This window comes from Procambarus clarkii, chromosome 2 (genome assembly GCF_040958095.1).
Source record: "Procambarus clarkii isolate CNS0578487 chromosome 2, FALCON_Pclarkii_2.0, whole genome shotgun sequence".
Classification (NCBI taxonomy): Eukaryota; Metazoa; Arthropoda; class Malacostraca; order Decapoda; family Cambaridae; genus Procambarus; species Procambarus clarkii.
In genome coordinates, this window is record NC_091151.1 from 48,270,186 (window position 1) to 48,287,685 (window position 17,500).

The 17,500-nt window shown below is 44.7% G+C and overlaps 1 protein-coding gene across 4 annotated transcripts in view; it reads right to left on the minus strand.

Moving 5' to 3' along the window:
- Positions 1–17,500, minus strand: part of acj6 (abnormal chemosensory protein 6) — a 135,431-nt gene that overhangs the window by 3,105 nt on the left and 114,826 nt on the right. For 2 of the 4 annotated variants that reach the window (XM_069325594.1, XM_069325572.1), the window contains 4 exons: positions 16,136–16,320; positions 12,362–12,523; positions 11,082–11,229; positions 1–6,571 (listed from right to left, as the gene is read on the minus strand). The exon at positions 1–6,571 is cut by the window's left edge and continues 3,105 nt beyond it. In XM_069325594.1, coding sequence (XP_069181695.1) covers positions 6,296–6,571; positions 11,082–11,229; positions 12,362–12,523; positions 16,136–16,320 — 771 coding nt within the window. In that variant the 3' untranslated portion in view covers positions 1–6,295. The remainder of the gene's footprint in view (positions 6,572–11,081; positions 11,230–12,361; positions 12,524–16,135; positions 16,321–17,500) is intronic. The other 2 variants (XM_069325587.1, XM_069325579.1) reach the window with 2 other exon arrangements.

Genomic DNA, 17,500 nt, shown 5'->3' on the forward strand with positions numbered 1-17,500 from the left:
AGAGAGAGAGAGAGACGAGAGAGAGAGAGAGAGAGAGAGAGAGAGAGAGAGAGAGAGAGAGAGAGAGAGAGAGAGAGAGAGAGAGAGAGAGAGAGAGAGAGAGAGAGAGACGGGAGAGAGAGAGAGAGAGAGAGACGGGAGAGAGAGAGAGAGAGAGAGAGAGAGAGAGAGAGAGAGAGAGAGAGAGAGAGAGAGAGAGAGAGAGAGAGAGAGAGAGAGAGAGAGAGAGAGAGAGAGAGACGGGAGAGAAGGAGAAATGATGAGACGTGGAGAGGTGAAGAGAAATTGAGGATGACGTTTAGAATATAGAGGAGAGAGGGGAAGAAAGGAAGATACAGGGATTTTTAGAAAAAGAAGAGGAAATAGGAAAGAGTGTCTATAACCTAATATAAGAAAGGGTGAAAAGGTAAAAGGAGAAGAGAGGAGCAGGGAAGGAAGATTTGGAAAGAGTCAAATGAAAATGGAGAGAATAGAAAGGAGAAACTTGGGAAGAGATAAATGAAGTGAGCAAGGGGGTGAAATCATGGGGAAAAGGAAATTGAAATGAGCGAGAATACGAGAAGTTATGAAAGAAAATTAAAATGCATGAGATCTAGAGGAGAATAACGTATATGGAGGTGACAAAGCATGGCGAGGGCATAACTAGGTATAGCAAGGGCATGACTGGGCATAGTGAGGGCATAACCGAGCGTGGCGGGGGTATGGGCAGGCGGGGCCGGACAGAGCAGGGACGGGTCGAGACCTTCATATGGGTTCTAGAGGCCACCTTCAGGCTTCAGCAGGTGAAGCCTGAGCAGAGAAGCAGCTATGAGTGAAGCAGTGAGCTTGTCTCACGTCAGTGTGGAGGAAGCAAACGGTCCCCTGCCCGCACGGCACAAGGCAGACAAACAGAACTTGTCAGAAGCATGCACTAGAACCGGCTCTTAACACCGTCCAAGTTCTCAACCGCTCATCGAATCCAAAATGAACAACGCCACGCAAAGTTTTTTTTCCCTACAGCGACTTCAGATACCGGAATTGTAACAGTTTATAAAGTTTACAACCATGCTGAATTTTCAGATTTTTTTAAAAAATGTCAGTGAATTTAATTACCTTTGTGAAATATCGAATTCTGATGTTACAGACATGTAGAGCTCAACTTAGTTTCTCTTCAATATAGATGTGTAAGAAAAATGTAAAATTCAAAATCCATCATTAGAATGGGATCGGGAAACCACTCTTTGTCAGTGTCAATCACCGGACTGAAAGCTTAATAAAACAATACCGAATACGCTGAAAATGACATTTTAAGCCTGGCTGAAAATATTGTGATGCCGGCTCTCCCTTCCCAGGTAATAATTAATTTTATTCATTACTAATTTAAACACGTGACAGGATTTCCTTTAGAAGATGTATTTACTCTTTGCATTACTTATCACTCCCGTCTGTGTGTGCCTCCCGAGCGTTGAAAACTTTAATTTGTCGGTGTGTTGTTCAGTGCTCTTGTGAGCTTCGAGGTCCTCGCCGCCTCTCCACCCCTACCGTCTCCGGCCTCCAGAGGTCCTTGTGGCTTCCAGACCTAATGTCTCCTGCCTCCAGAGGTCTTTGTGACTTCCAGACCTAATGTCTCCTGCCTCCAGAGGTCTTTGTGGCTTCCAGACCTAATGTCTCCTGCCTCCAGAGGTCTTTGTGGCTTCCAGACCTAATGTCTCCTGCCTCCAGAGGTCTTTGTGGCTTCCAGACCTAATGTCTCCTGCCTCCAGAGGTCCTTGTGGCTTCCAGACCTAACGTCTGCTGCCTCCAGAGGTCCTTGTGGCTTCCAGACCTAATGTCTCCTGCCTCCAGAGGTCCTTGTGGCTTCCAGACCTAATGTCTCCTGCCTCCAGAGGTCCTTGTGGCTTCCAGACCTAATGTCTCCTGCCTCCAGAGGTCCTTGTGGCTTCCAGACCTAATGTCTCCTGCCTCCAGAGGTCCTTGTGGCTTCCAGACCTAATGTCTCCTGCCTCCAGAGGTCCTTGCGGCTTCCAGACCTAACGTCTTCTGCCTCCTGAGGTCGTTGTGGCCTCTCCAGCCGTCCGCTTCTGCGACCAGTGGGTATCGCTTCCCCTGTGTCAACAATTCGGAAAGGCTTCAGGCTTTGTTACTATGTTTTCTGAAGAGCTCGGTGGTCCTCAGGAAGATAGCTGGGAGAAGCCCTTCCAATAAGCTAACATATATGTTTATCACCATGGCATTCTCAACAAGTCCATAATTATTATTATTATTATTATTATTATTATTATTATTATTATTATTATTATTATTATTATTCACAGTGAGTTTATACATAGTTAATAAATAAGACAAATAATTTACATATAAAATAATTTCTTATTCGAGAAAGGCAGAGTATTTATTGTGTGTGAAGGCCGAGGTGTGAGGTGCTGTTGGGGGGGCCGACCTATTCTCGGTCGCCCTTCACAACAGCCTCCCGTTCCTCGTCCCTTCGTCATACGAACGTCCCGCTAACGGATTCATTTTCCTACGTCATACGAGAATCCCGGAACGGCTATATTTGTTGCGTCTCACGAACATACTTTTAACAACGTATTCATTTCTTGGAGAAGCCAAGCTATCGCACAAGACAGACACGCACACACACACTCACTTGTAGCGAGTGTCACCGAGGCGTTGAACTGTTTCCGCGCTCCCACACACACACACACACACACACACTCGTTAAACTACAACGAATTAAAGCTCAGAATTACAGATATCATTGTGCATGTTTAAACACCACTTAGTCATTCGCGCCTGCAAGTCCACTGGGATTGAACGCTGCGTATCTACCATGAAGACGCTGATAATCTGCCATGAAGACGCTGCGAATGACATGAAGATACCCTTGCTAACACACCGCCGCTGCCACACCATCAATGCTATTGTGTTCTTTGGGTCATGACTAGATTGCTAGTTGAACTTTTCAAGTATGTATATTTTGTGTGATGACTAGACTGCTAGTTGAACTTTTCAAGTATATGTATTTTGCGTGATGACTAGATTGCAAATTGAGCGAATATATATTAAATATGTTTGTGTCTAAATCATAAATTTAACAATCACGATTGATTGTATTTTTATTTGAATATTGTCTCTGAATAATCACACCGAGTCCAACAACGTATTTTTTTGTCATAAGAACTTTTCCCCCCACAATTACAATCTTTTGAAAAGTCATATATATATATTTTTTTTCTCACCTTTGTGTGACTACAAGATTTAATTTACTTATAAACTTCTTGTCGAGAGGTAAACAAAGGCACTTACTAAAGCCAAGAGTTTATTGGACTGTTTCTCTGGTGGGAATTTTACGATATATTTATTGGGGGACATTTTGCTTGTATAAATTCTGTTCAAATTTTTATGGGTCAAAGTTTTTTTTAAACTTTTATCAAGAATTCTTTGGCCATTATTTCGCTCATGTGAATTTGAAAGACTTTATTGACGACGTTTGGATCGAAGAGACTTTATCAGGACTTTACTTGGAGTTTGCTGATTCAATAATGTCTCACTTGGTAAGTTTCTTTGTTTACCCAACTTGAACATCGCTGCTACATTCAACCTGATTTAGTTAATTCACCTAAAGTTATTAGGCTCACATTAAGTTCCTCAGATTTAAAAAAAAACATAAATTAGTTTGGAATTGTGTTGAGTGAGACTGCGTGTTGCGTGCAGCGTTCCCTGACGACCGCTCACTGAAGGAGACAACGGTAGAAACATTCATTATATCTCATGAGGTGAGGAGTTATTGGTGGAGGCTCATGTTGTCTCATGTGGTGGAGGCTCATGTTGTCTCATGTGGTGGAGGCTCGTGTTGTCTCATGTGGTGGAGGCTCATGTTGTCTCATGTGGTGGAGGCTCGTGTTGTCTTATGTGGTGGAGGCTCGTGTTGTCTTATGTGGTGGAGGCTCGTGTTGTCTCATGTGGTGGAGGCTCGTGTTGTTTTATGTGGTGGAGGCTCGTGTTGTCTTATGTGGTGGAGACTCGTGTTGTCTTATGTGGTGGAGGCTCGTGTTGTCTCATGTGGTGGAGGCTCGTGTTGTTTTATGTGGTGGAGACTCGTGTTGTCTTATGTGGTGGAGGCTCGTGTTGTCTCATGTGGTGGAGGCTCGTGTTGTCTTATGTGGTGGAGACTCGTGTTGTCTTATGTGGTGGAGGCTCGTGTTGTCTCATGTGGTGGAGGCTCGTGTTGTCTCATGTGGTGGAGGCTCGTGTTGTTTTATGTGGTGGAGGCTCGTGTTGTTTTATGTGGTGGAGGCTCGTGTTGTCTCATGTGGTGGAGGCTCGTGTTGTTTTATGTGGTGGAGGCTCGTGTTGTCTTATGTGGTGGAGACTCGTGTTGTCTTATGTGGTGGAGGCTCGTGTTGTCTCATGTGGTGGAGGCTCGTGTTGTTTTATGTGGTGGAGGCTCATGTTGTCTTATGTGGTGGAGACTCGTGTTGTCTTATGTGGTGGAGGCTCGTGTTGTCTTATGTGGTGGAGGCTCATGTTGTCTTATGTGGTGGTGTTGGTGATGGAGTGGCAGGGAACCTCCCCTTGTGGAGAGTGGACGTACTACAGTTCAAGACTGGCTATCCCCCTCCCCCCTCCTCGTCCTCCTCCTCCCGAACACCACCGAATCATGGACGCTATTGACCATCCTCGTCCGAATGCCTGAACTCCAACTTCATTGCGTGACTAAGGCTTAAAGACGAAAAAACTTTTTTTGTCCAAATATCGTATTGATTAAGATCCCGGGTAATAAGATTCGTATATCACTTGACCATATTGAGGATCCCTAGTGTGAATATCGGGCGCTATTGCCGATCTCAAGCGATAATATCCCACTGGAATAAGTTATTGGGTGACCGCAATCGAACGACGCTTGTAAGCGACCAATAGCAGTATCGTCATCCAGTGAGATTGGCCAATCAGAATGGAGATTGAGTATGTTTGCTTGTGAACTTGGAGGCCAAAAAACCTTAAAAAAAAGATAACATGACTAAAAAAATACTTGGAAAAGATTTGGGTTGAGAGCGCGGCCGGAGCTGTCCATGACGAGTGAGGCGTAGTTTATGGATATATTTCCTGGTTGGTTGCTTCTCCAGGCGACAACAGACGGCATTGGTAACACGTGAAGGGGAAACAAAACCAGTAAAGGAGAACTACAACTACCTACGACTAGGTCACAAAATCCTTGAGCTCTGATGCACGTAAAAGTGCCAGTTAGTTTACTATCCCGTGATAGTAAACTTTAGTACAGTTAATATATTATTATTATTATTATTATATTTACACTTCTTTGGTTAAAAGAAAAAAAAAGCATTTCATAGAATCCTATGAAATTACAAGTCCTACTCCTCAGCCATACCGTGGAAACATTGGAAAATAAGCCTTGTTGCTCTCTGACAGAGGGCCCAAAATCGGTGGTCACGTCATGTGGCGGGATGAACCCCTTTGGCCGGCTGGAGCAACACAGTGTTTCACGTGATATCACCGGATAAGAGCATTAACCATACTCAACATATGCAATAAATGGGGGGAGACTTAAACTAATTTTGTACAAAGTGTCCTGACGTTCACGGATTTCACAGTCAAGCCTTCGAAGAGTGTCAAAAATCACAAATGTTTCTTTTATTTTCCTTTTCCAAGTCCAATTTAATAACGTTACAAGTGACTCCAAAAGGTCATTACTTTCCTAAACGAGGCTGACTTCAGGTCATATCGAGAGCAAGGGCACTGTATAAGTCACCGTGACCCCATCACTAGAGGGTCGTATTAACCCCTGATGCCGTGGACGATGATGCGGCCATAGCGCTGGCCCTCGGCGGCCTGGTGTGGCCCCAGAGAGGCCACAGACTGGGCCATGGCCACCATCAACGGACTCCTGGAGTGCCGGGGCTTGAGTGCCTCCGGTGTCACCCATGGCTCCGCCTCCATACACCAAGCAGCGTACAAATATATATCACTGATATGTACGACAAGGCTCGTGGTACGCCTCCGCCCATTGCTCACCATGGGCGTCCCACGGTGAGCGTCACTGCGTCAGTTGGCGAGTGGCCTGATGGGCGTGGGCGGCAGCGTAGGCGTAGCTATACGCCCACGAGGGACCTGGCGCCACCCACCTGTCCCCTGCGTCGCCTTGATCCGTCCATAACGGGCGGGGCGTGGGCGGGCACGGGGCGGTGTTGGCGACGGTATTAGGTGATAGGCGATTCCCCTGCTGCTGTTGCTGTTGCTGATGGGCGGAGCGGGCGGGCAGGTCCAGGGCCGGGCGGGCACCAGGGGAGGCCATCCACTATGGGACAGGCGTGTGTGGCGGCATGGGCGAAGTCATCATGGATCCCATGGAGCTGTGCACGTTGCCGCCCGCCATCTGCTTCTGGGTGGCGGCGAACTTCATTCTCTTCTGCTTCTGGCGCTGATTGCAGAACCAGACGCGGACCACGTTCTTCTTCAGGTCCAGCTTCTCGGCGATGGCGGCGATCTTCTCCCCCGATGGCCGCGGCTGAACCGCGAAGTACGCCTCCAGTGACCGCTTCTCCGGCGCAGCGATGGACGTTCTCTTGCGCTTCTGGGAGCAACAAGAAAACATGTGTCATAGCCTCTCCAAACACGGGGCTGCGGACAATATAATGCTACACACACACACACACACACACACACACACACACACACACATACACACACACACACACACACACACACACACACACACACACACACACACACACACACACACACACACACTGGAAAAACAAGGCATTAGCACAGGAAAACAAGAGAGAAATCCGGTTACAATATATATATCCATATTAGTCGTATAGTATTTGACAAATGCCAGGAGTGGTTCGCTAACTACACATTGGACACGGCTCCAGCTTACTGGGTTTGTACCGGGGTGGGTGACACACAGGTCCAGCTTACTGGGTTTGTACCGGGATGGGTGAGACAGAGAGCTGAGGCCTGAACTTACTGGTTCAATGCTGGGATGACTGGCGCTTAACATACAATTCTAGAGCTCAACCGGAATGTACCGGGATGACTGGTACTCTACAGAGAGCTACCAGTTTATACAGTGAGCTCTTTGGAATACCTCACAGCTAACTTACCCAGGGAGTGTATCCGGGTGTTTCACTCACTCATTCCCTCACCTTACGGTGTTTCAGTTACACAACACTCGCCTAGTGTTTCACGCATACCGCCTCGCGATGACACACAACATGTGTCGAGCACAGAGCCTCATGATTTGTCAAGCACACTGCTCACCTCACAGTCTTTCATTAGTCTGGGTGGCTCTCACAACACTTGATACTCCTGGGTGGCTCTCACAACACTTGACACTCCTGGGTGGCTCTCACAACACTTGACACTCCTGGGTGGCTCTCACAACACTTGACACTCCTGGGTGGCTCTCACAACACTTGACACTCTCCCTGGGTGGCTCTCACAACACTTGACACTCCTGGGTGGCTCTCACAACACTTGACACTCCTGGGTGGCTCTCACAATACTTGACACTTCTGGGTGGCTCTCACAAAACTTGACATTCCTGGGTGGCTCTCACAACACTTGACACTCCTGGGTGGCTCTCACAACACTTGACATTCCTGGGTGGCTCTCATAAGATTGTTGTGCTTCACAGTGGTGAGAATACAGCACCAACAACACCAAGGAATCTCTAGACTCTAGATTATGACCTTATCTCTAGAGGGGGGCTTCTTATTACTATAGCGGGTCTTTATTACTACAGTGGCTTCTTGTTACTACAGAGGCGTCTTATTTCTACAGCGGCTCCTTATCTCTAGAGTCATGCAACACTATGGAATGTAATAACATTAAGGTCTTTCATTCAGTAGAGGGGGCGAGCATTTGCGTCCCCCTCGTGCATGGCTATTCTAAAGGGCTAGTCCTTTCCCTCTCCCATTCCTCACCTTTTTCCTCTCCCTTTTCCTCCCCTCCCGCTCCTCCCTTACCATCTTTCTATCCTCCCCCCTCCCACAGCGGTGATCCCTCTTGAGTGTGTTGTCGGAGAGATGTTATTGGTATAGATGAAGCACTAATGACTTATATCTGATCAACAAAACTGTTTTAATGTTACGTTTTTAATCGATTTCATCTGTAAATCGGAGGTATATCAGGGGCTCCATTGATTCAGTATCCCTAGTTGACGGAGGGGTATGTTGGGGTGGGGGGAGGGGGGTATGTTGGGGTGGGGTGAGGGGGGGTATGTTGGGGTGGGGGAGGGGGGTATGTTGGTGGTCACCTTCCCAATAACTCTTACCCACTCACACACACACACCGTTTCTAGCTCGAGATATTGAGGGGCTGAAGCATTGTATGTGTGTGTGTGAACAGGTTATTACACAAGCTGTTCAATTCTGTGTTCTCATTTACACGGTTTATAAGTAATGAACAGGTGGGCGCGCGGGCCCGCCTGGGTCACGGGAGATGTATCACCGCGAGGTTATCAATACTCCTTTGATAAATAACGAACACAAACACACACTTTGTTTTTGTCGGTGTTCTCCATCATTTGACCAGGTCAGTTTAGAGCGAAGAAAATATCTGATGCCAATGCGTTAACACAAGAATTTTGTCCAGTAAAATGTTATCAAATATATAGAACATGACAGATAATTGATTAGTGAAAATTCATCTTGAAATTACTTTGATCGTGAATACTTTAAGTATACAAATATGTTAAATGGAGGACTACTTTAAAGGAATAATACTTGAAAAATGAGTATACAATATACATGAGAATACTTTAAGCGGAAGAATGATTACGAATGTTAAATGTGAAATATAAAACTACATGACAATATAATAATCTTATTATTAAAGTTATGCCTTACTTTTAAATCATTATGCTTTGAGTGTAATGTTATGTTAGTGTGTGGCAGGAGTGGTGAAGGTGTGTGTGGTAGGAGTGGTGAAGGTGTGTGTGGCAGGAGTGGTGAGGGTGTGGCAGGAGTGGTGAGGGTGTGGCAGGAGTGGTGAGGGTGTCACAGGAGTGGTGAGGGTGTGGCAGGAGTGGTGAAGGTGTGTGTGGCAGGAGTGGTGAGGGTGTGGCAGGAGTGGTGAGGGTGTCACAGGAGTGGTGAGGGTGTGGCAGGAGTGGTGAGGGTGTGGCAGGAGTGGTGAGGGTGTGGCAGGAGTGGTGAGGGTGTGGCAGGAGTGGTGAGGGTGTGGTAGGGGTAGTGAGGGGTGTGGCAGGAGTGGTGAGGGTGTGGCAGGGGTGGGGCAGGAGTGGTGAGGGGTGTGGCAGGAGTGGTGAGGGTGTGGCAGGGGTGGTGAGGGGTGTGGCAGGGGTGGTGAGGGGTGTGGCAGGAGTGGTGAGGGGTGTGGCAGGAGTGGTGAGGGTGTGGCAGGGGTGGTGAGGGGTGTGGCAGGAGTGGTGAGGGGTGTGGCAGGAGTGGTGAGGGTGTGGCAGGGGTGGTAAGGGTGTGGCAGGAGTGGTGAGGGTGTGTGGCAGGTGTGGTGAGGGTGTGGCAGGAATGGTGAGGGTGTGGCAGGAGTGGGTGTTCAGAGGAATAACACCCCTCTTGTAGGGATCAATAAGGCTGACAGTACCAACACTCCTCCTTACCACTTGTCGACTTCACCTGGGCTCACGCCGTATTTATCCCCTCTCCCCTCTCCATCTCTCTCTCCCCTCCCCTGCCATCCATCTCCCTCTTAATATCTCATTTTTTTCCTTTTACCCTCACTACTCTCTCCCTTACTCTTTTTCCTACCACTTGCACCTTCGCCTTCCCCCTCCACTTCCCCTCAAGTATAAGGTCACCACACAACCAAGTGCCACCATTTTGAGAAAGTGTATACACCTCAACCTCGGTGAATGGTGGCCAGATTCGCCCTATCAAAGCTGAGAGACAGGCGGGAGTGGATTTAGTTCACACAAATCATATTTGTAACGGGTAGCGATGCGTTGCCGTTTCGGACACCTGTTGAGGTCAGCTGGGCTGTGGGTGAAGCCTTGAGCATGTCTGTGTGGCGGGAGTGAGTGGTGGAAAGACCTTGGAATGGGAGAGTCCTTGGAATAGGAGAGTCCTTGGAACTTTCTAAGCAATAGATGGGCCCAGGGGTTACTCACCGGTTAATGAGGTTACCCATGTGAGAGGTGGGCAGCCGGCCGGTCTTAGAACTGACCTGAGTAGTAAGAAATCCTTGGATCTGAATTTGGCAAAAGGTAGTTTTTGGTACTACGTAATTTATGGGTTTTCTACTTTTTATTTGCTTAACCCCTTTAGATTTTGTTTTTAAATTACTTTTAAGTCTTTAAATTTTCAATTTCTTGTAAATCTCCTTCCATTCCTTTGCTCTTTAAGTGCTAAAAAATTCCGCTCATATCGGTGTAATTAATCCTTCTTGCTCTCCCTGTAAGTAAATCCCCCCCTCACTCATTGTTAAATAAACTCTCCAACTTTGCCTTAGTAAATCCTCATTTCTAATCAAATTCTTGAAGGATTTACCTTAGACCCATCCCCCCCCCCCCAATACGCCTCGTACAAGTGGTAACTCAGAGTGTCGGCCGTGAACCGTAAACTATATTTCTTTTTAATGCTGGGTACCTGAATCTGATTGTCCTTATGGGTGACATAAAATAGTAAGAATTTCAAAAGGTAAATTCATAAATCTTAATCTTCTATTATGTCTTGAGTTCTAGACCTGATCTCTAGGATTGGACTAGTAAATTCTGTTATGCTTTAACGTTTAGTTTCCCTAGACTCTGATATACCTTCAGGTTAAAGTGCCCTTTAATGCTGCAGACTTGATTCACGTTATCTATGGAGCTTAGAGACATTATATCTGCTTGTATGTATTATATTATATATGTCGCTGGAATCTGGTAGTCTAGATTTAATTTGTATACGATGTCAAGTCAATTTAGCCCTTATACCCTTCAAGCTAGAGCCCTGTTTCCTATTTTCCGTTTTCGTTAAGGCATTAAACCCAGATATCCCCCAAAGCTGGAGTCCCAAATCCCTATTTTTCTTAAGGTTAGAAGCCCAAATAACCCTGACGTCCCTCCAGGTTGGAATCCTAGCCCCTGATAAGTGACTGCCGTTCATCCTCACATCATCTACCTCGCCCATGGGCAGGACCGAGGGCGCCTCTGGGTCCCGTCGTTTGTTCTTGGCCTGAGCTTCGGCCTCCTCCAGCCACGCCTGCAGCACTGGCTTCAGCGCGATCATGTTGTTGTGAGACAGGGTCAGGGATTCGAACCTGCACGTGGGAAAAAGAGAGCGGGAGAAAAATTGCGTTAATAATAGTAACAGGAGATGTAAGTATATACTTCGTCCTGATTCACAGGACTAAATCTTTATTGTTCAGCAGTGTCTTCCCTTTGAATCTGTTTTTCAACGATTGTATATAAGTTATCAATAGTTCAAAACTGTCATGTCTAGACAAGTTTTCTTTATGCATGCTAAGGAATGCAGCTAAAGCTATTATGTACATTTTTTATATTAACTACAATGATTCATTAGAGGGGGAGAAATACCAAACGACTAGAAAGATGAACACACACGCACTTAACACACAAACATTATATATATATATATATATATATATATATATATATATATATATATATATATATATATATATATATATATATATATATATATAAATATATATATATATAATATATATATATATATATATATATATATGTCGTACCTAGTAGCCAGAACGCACTTCTCAGCCTACTATGCAAGGCCCGATTTGCCTAATAAGCCAAGTTTTCCTGAATTAATATATTTTCTCAATTTTTTTTCTTATGAAATGATAAAGCTACCCATTTCATTATGTATGAGGTCAAATTGTTTTTATTTTAGTTAAAATTAACGTAGATATATGACCGAACCTAACCAACCCTACCTAACCTAACCTAACCAATCTTTATAGGTTAGGTTAGGTAGTCGAAAAAGTTAGGTTAGGTTAGGTAGGTTAGGTAGTCGAAAAACAATTAATTCATGAAAACTTGGCTTATTAGGCAAATTGGGCCTTGCATAGTAGGCTGAGAAGTGCGTTCTGGCTACTAGGTACGACATATATATATATATATATATATATATATATATATATATATATATATATATATATATATATATATATATATATATATTGTACTGACCGACAGTCACCAGAAGAACTAATCGTCAGAGTTTCCTTGTATACAACAGAACAAAAACAAAAATGTGTTAAGTGAACAAATCAGATGAAGCAGAACAAGAGAAGGGGGGAAAAGAAAGAGAAGGCGAATGAAGAGAATAAGAGCTTGAGCGTGGAGAAAGAAGCGGGTAGAGGAGAAGGGAGATAGAGGAAGAAGAATATAAGAGAGGGAGGGAGGTACCTGCAGATGGTGGACTGAGAGAGAGCGCCCACACCAGGGAGCTTAAGGTTGGCCAGCGCCTTCCCAACGTCCGCTTGTGTCACCCCAAGCTTTATGCGCCGCTGCTTGAACCTCTCGGCAAAGGCCTCCAGTTCCCGGGGGTCTGTGTCTGTGTCGTGCATGCTGAGAGGAAAACACATACACACATATTATAGACATGGAGAGAAAAACCATTAGATAGCATATATTATTTAAATATATATATATAGACTACTTTGTAAACATTGTCGATCAAGTTATTGATCAGTAATCTGTCGTGTATCAATTTACTTGTCATGCCTTCCTTTACCAATTGTGTCTTTACTGCTGTTGTTGGTGAACGACATCGTTCACTTTTACTCTCTGTGACAATAGTAGAAAACGAGACATTGAGTCTTTCTCAAGACTTGTAGGATATGTAGTCAGCAAGTTCCTTGAAGACGAGCGCTAATCACTGACTCTTGCCTAAACCTTAAATACTTGATATACTCCATTAAGGAATACAGAACAGCAGCAAAGCTCTTCAACAGTAAGCAGTAACCAGGCAGAACTAGAGCAACGGCTCCTCTCAACAGGACACACACATGTCTAGCAACATACATGATGTGCAAAACGGAGAATGATGCCCTAGACAGTACTTACTAACAACAGTTATTACTAGGTAATAACTGTGACAAGGAGGGTAGCTGGCACTGCTAAGGTTTAAGTACTTCATTCAAAATGATGTACTGCTAGAATAGTGGTGGTGGACCGCCCCCCCCCCATACCAACGGGATAGGTATGGGGTCCACCACCACCACCCACGGGATGGGTATGGAGTGCACAATAAATAAACTAACACTGCTAACTCTCACTTTATCCACAAATTATCTAATATATATATATATATATATATATATATATATATATATATATATATATATATATATATATATATATATATATATAATATATATATATATATATATATATATATATATATATATATATATATATATATATATATATATATATATATATGCGAACAAGCCTGAATGGTCCCCAGGACAATATGCAACTGAAAACTCACACCCCAGAAGTGACTCGAACCCATACTCCCAGATGCATCTGGGAGTATGGGTTCGAGTCACTTCTGGGGTGTGAGTTTTCAGTTATATATATATATATATATATATATATATATATATATATATATATATATATATATATATATATATATATATATATATATATATATATATATATATATATATATATATATATATATATATATATATATATATATATATGTATATGTCGTACCTAGTAGCCAGAACTCACTTCTCAGCCTACTATTCAAGGCCCGATTTGCCTAATAAGCCAAGTTTTCCTGAATTAATATATTTACTATAATTTTTTTCTTATGAAATGATAAAGCAACCCTTTTCTCTATGTATGAGGTCAATTTTTTTTATTGGAGTTAAAATTAACGTAGATATATGACCGAACCTAACCAACCCTACCTAACCTAACCTAACCTATATTTATAGGTAAGGTTAGGTTAGGTAGCCAAAAAAAGCTAGGTTAGGTTAGGTTAGGTAGGTTAGGTAGACGAAAAAACATTAATTCATGAAAACTTGGCTTATTAGGCAAATCGGGCCTTGAATAGTAGGCTGAGAAGTGCGTTCTGGCTATTAGGTACGACATATATATATATATATATATATATATATATATATATATATATATATATATATATATATATATATATATATATATATATATATATATATATTAGTATATTTTGGTAGCAATCTTTCCTGTAGACATATATTATTAAATATGACCGAAAAAGTAAGATTAATAATTCTAACACGAATTTTCTCAATCTTTCGTACATTTCTTTTCACTCTTGGAGGTAAATCAAAAATCAATTCTCCAAAATTCATTTTTATTTATAAATAAAATTCAAAATAAAAATGAATTTTGGAGAATTGATTTTTTATTTACCTCCAACAGTGAAAAGAAATGTACGAAAGATTGAGAAAATTCGTGTTAGAATTATTAATCTTACTTTTTCGGTCATATTTAATAATATATATATATATATATATATATATATATATATATATATATATATATATATATATATATATATATATATATATATATATATATATATATATATTACTACCCGTTTTGTAGCTCGCTTCTAGCAGGTCGGCGTTCAATCCCTGACCGTCCAAGTGGCTGAGCACCATTCCTTCCTCCCCGTCCCATTCCTAATCCTTATCAAGAACCCTTTCCCAGTGCTATATAGTCGTAATGGCTTGGCGCTTTCCCCTGATAGTTCCCTTCCCTTCTCCCAAAGACTCCCTCCTGCACCCACCTCATCCAGCTCACCCATCTATTAGCACTAGTCGCGTGTACCTCTCTCACGGGCTCACCATAGCCCGTGCTACATGGACACTTCGTTCTGAGTAGTTAAATCTAAAACAACAACAACGTGTACCTCTGATAGATTCGACAAAAACCCTTACAAGCCGAACGCCATACGCATACACCATGTACGCTTATCTTCGTGTTTTTCTACGACTCCTCCCGGCGCGTATGTTACCAGTACGCTCGTTGTTACATCTACCTGACATGCGTATTCAAGTAGGATGGTGGTGGTTAATATACTTGGTGGTGTGGTGGAGGGGGTTAAAACGGTCGCTACTGGTGGAAGGTTGATACAGGAGGTGTTAGGTTGATTGTTGTGGTGGAGAGATGGGAGGGATACAGGTGGAGGGAGGGATACAGGTGGAGGGAGAGATGGGAGGGATACAGGTGGAGGGAGAGAGATGGGAGGGATACAGATGGAGGGAGAGATGGGAGGGATACAGGTGGAGGGAGGGAGAGATGAGAGGGGGAAAGGTAGGGGGGCCATAAAGGGAACTATTGATCAGGAGAGAAGCGTGATGAAAGGTAACAGGTAGAGCAGGTGTGTGCTATGTCCATACCTGTCTTGTTCAAGTTGGGGGGGGGGAGGGGAGTGGTGAGGGTTATGGTTAGGGGGGGCTGTTGGGCTCTTCTCTCTTCCACCACTGCCCAATTTCCTTGGGCTCTTACCCCTTTTCTTAGGCACCCTTCCCTTCTCCCTCTCCCCTTCTCCCTCTCTCCTCCCTCTTTCTCCTTCTCCCTCTTCCCTTGTTTACCCTTTATTTTAGATCCCTTTCTTCCCCTTCCCATCTACCCTTTCATATCTTTCCCGTTTCCCTGCCTTTCTTCCTCTTCTAGCAGTGTAAGTGATCTCGCTGCTGAGATGCAAGATAAATCTAAGATATATCAGCTTTTACTCCTGTTTGGTTCCTTCTCTCCATTCTTCCTTCTTTCCTTGCTTCCTTCCTATTTTCACCCTTTCTTTCCTGTTCATTGCGTTCTGAGGACTAAAGTTTGCGTTCTTTAGCGAGTTAGTTGGTTAGTTCGTGTGTGTGTGTATGTGTGTGTGTGTGTGTGTGTGTGTGTGTGTGTGTGTGTGTGTGTGTGTGTGTGTGTGTGTGTGTGTGTGTGTGTGTGTGTGTGTGTGATCGCTGCTTCCACCCCCAGCAGGAGCGCCTTGCCCCTTGCCCCCTGGGCTATGCGCACCCCTCACGGGCTCACTGCCTGATTACATCCTGCGGTGAGAACAGTGCTGGTGTGTTGGTGGTTGTTTGTGTGGGGTTGTGGTTGTAGGTGTGGGTGGTGGTGGATGCTTACTGTGTGTGTGTGAGCTTGGAGAGAAGAGTAATGGGTTACCTGAGTGGCATGTGTGGGTGTGTGAGCCCCGGGTGGGGCATCATAGTGTTCATGGGGCTGTGGGTGTAGACGGCGCCGTGGAGCTGGTGCATGGAGCCCCCATCACTCATGGGGGTCAGGGTGGTCATTGACGAAGAGGAGATGGGGTCAAGCATCTCCAGCCCGTCCATACTGTGGTGACCCATCTGCAAGTGTAGAGAAAGACACTCGTTAGTGATGATTGACGACAGACAGACAGACAGACAGAGACAGAAAAATGAAATCATATATTAAATACATCACACTTACTGTGATTGTCATATTAACAGCAATTGAACAGTTAGTAATAGTAGTTTCGATATAAATATTAACCATTGACCTGGCTACGTGTAGAGACCTCTCTATATAACCCCCTTCTCATGGCTGCTATATCCGTGTCTTCACAGGTAATCTCCTTAACGACGGCCCTTTATGTAAATCGATTTAATTTTGTTTTCCCTTCTTGGATATTTGCAGTCAACATTTGGGGAGCATAATGCCAGAGCATACGGGAAACTTTACCATAATATGTACAGTTTCAGTAGTTTATTTTGTTTATGATTTTGGGTAATCGTGGTGGGCAAGTTACTCCACACACACACACACACACACACACACACACACACACACACACACACACACACACACACACACACACACACACACACACACACACACACACACACAAACACCTCCAGAACAGCAGCAGTAAACCACCAGAGAGCCACCATACCAGCTGTAATAAAAAGGTGGAAGCAATACTTCTTTGAAAGCCCAGCCACCTAGCCACGCATCTCCGACCTCTGCAGCGGTAAAAACACCTGCGCCAACACCTGCAGCAGCGGCACCAACACCTGCAGCAGCAGCCCCAACACCTGCAGCAGCGGCACCAACACCTGCAGCAGCGGCACCAACACCTGCAGCAGTGGCACTAACACCTCCAGCAGCAGCACCAACACCAGCGGCACCAACACCTGCAGCAGCGGCACCAACACCTGCAGCAGCAGCACCAACACCTGCAGCAGTGGCACTAACACCTCCAGCAGCAGCACCAACACCTGCAGCAGCGACACCAACACCTGCAGCAGCAACACCAACACCTGCAGCAGTGGCACCAACACCTGCAGCAGCAGCCCCAACACCTGCAGCAGCGGCACCAACACCTGCAGCAGCAACACCAACACCTGCAGCAGCGGCACCAACACCTGCAGCAGCAGCCCCAACACCTGCAGCAGCGGCACCAACACCTGCAGCAGCGGCACCAACACCTGCAGCAGCAGCCCCAACACCTGCAGCAGCGGCACCAATACCTGCAGCAGCGGCACCAACACCTGCAGCAGCAGCACC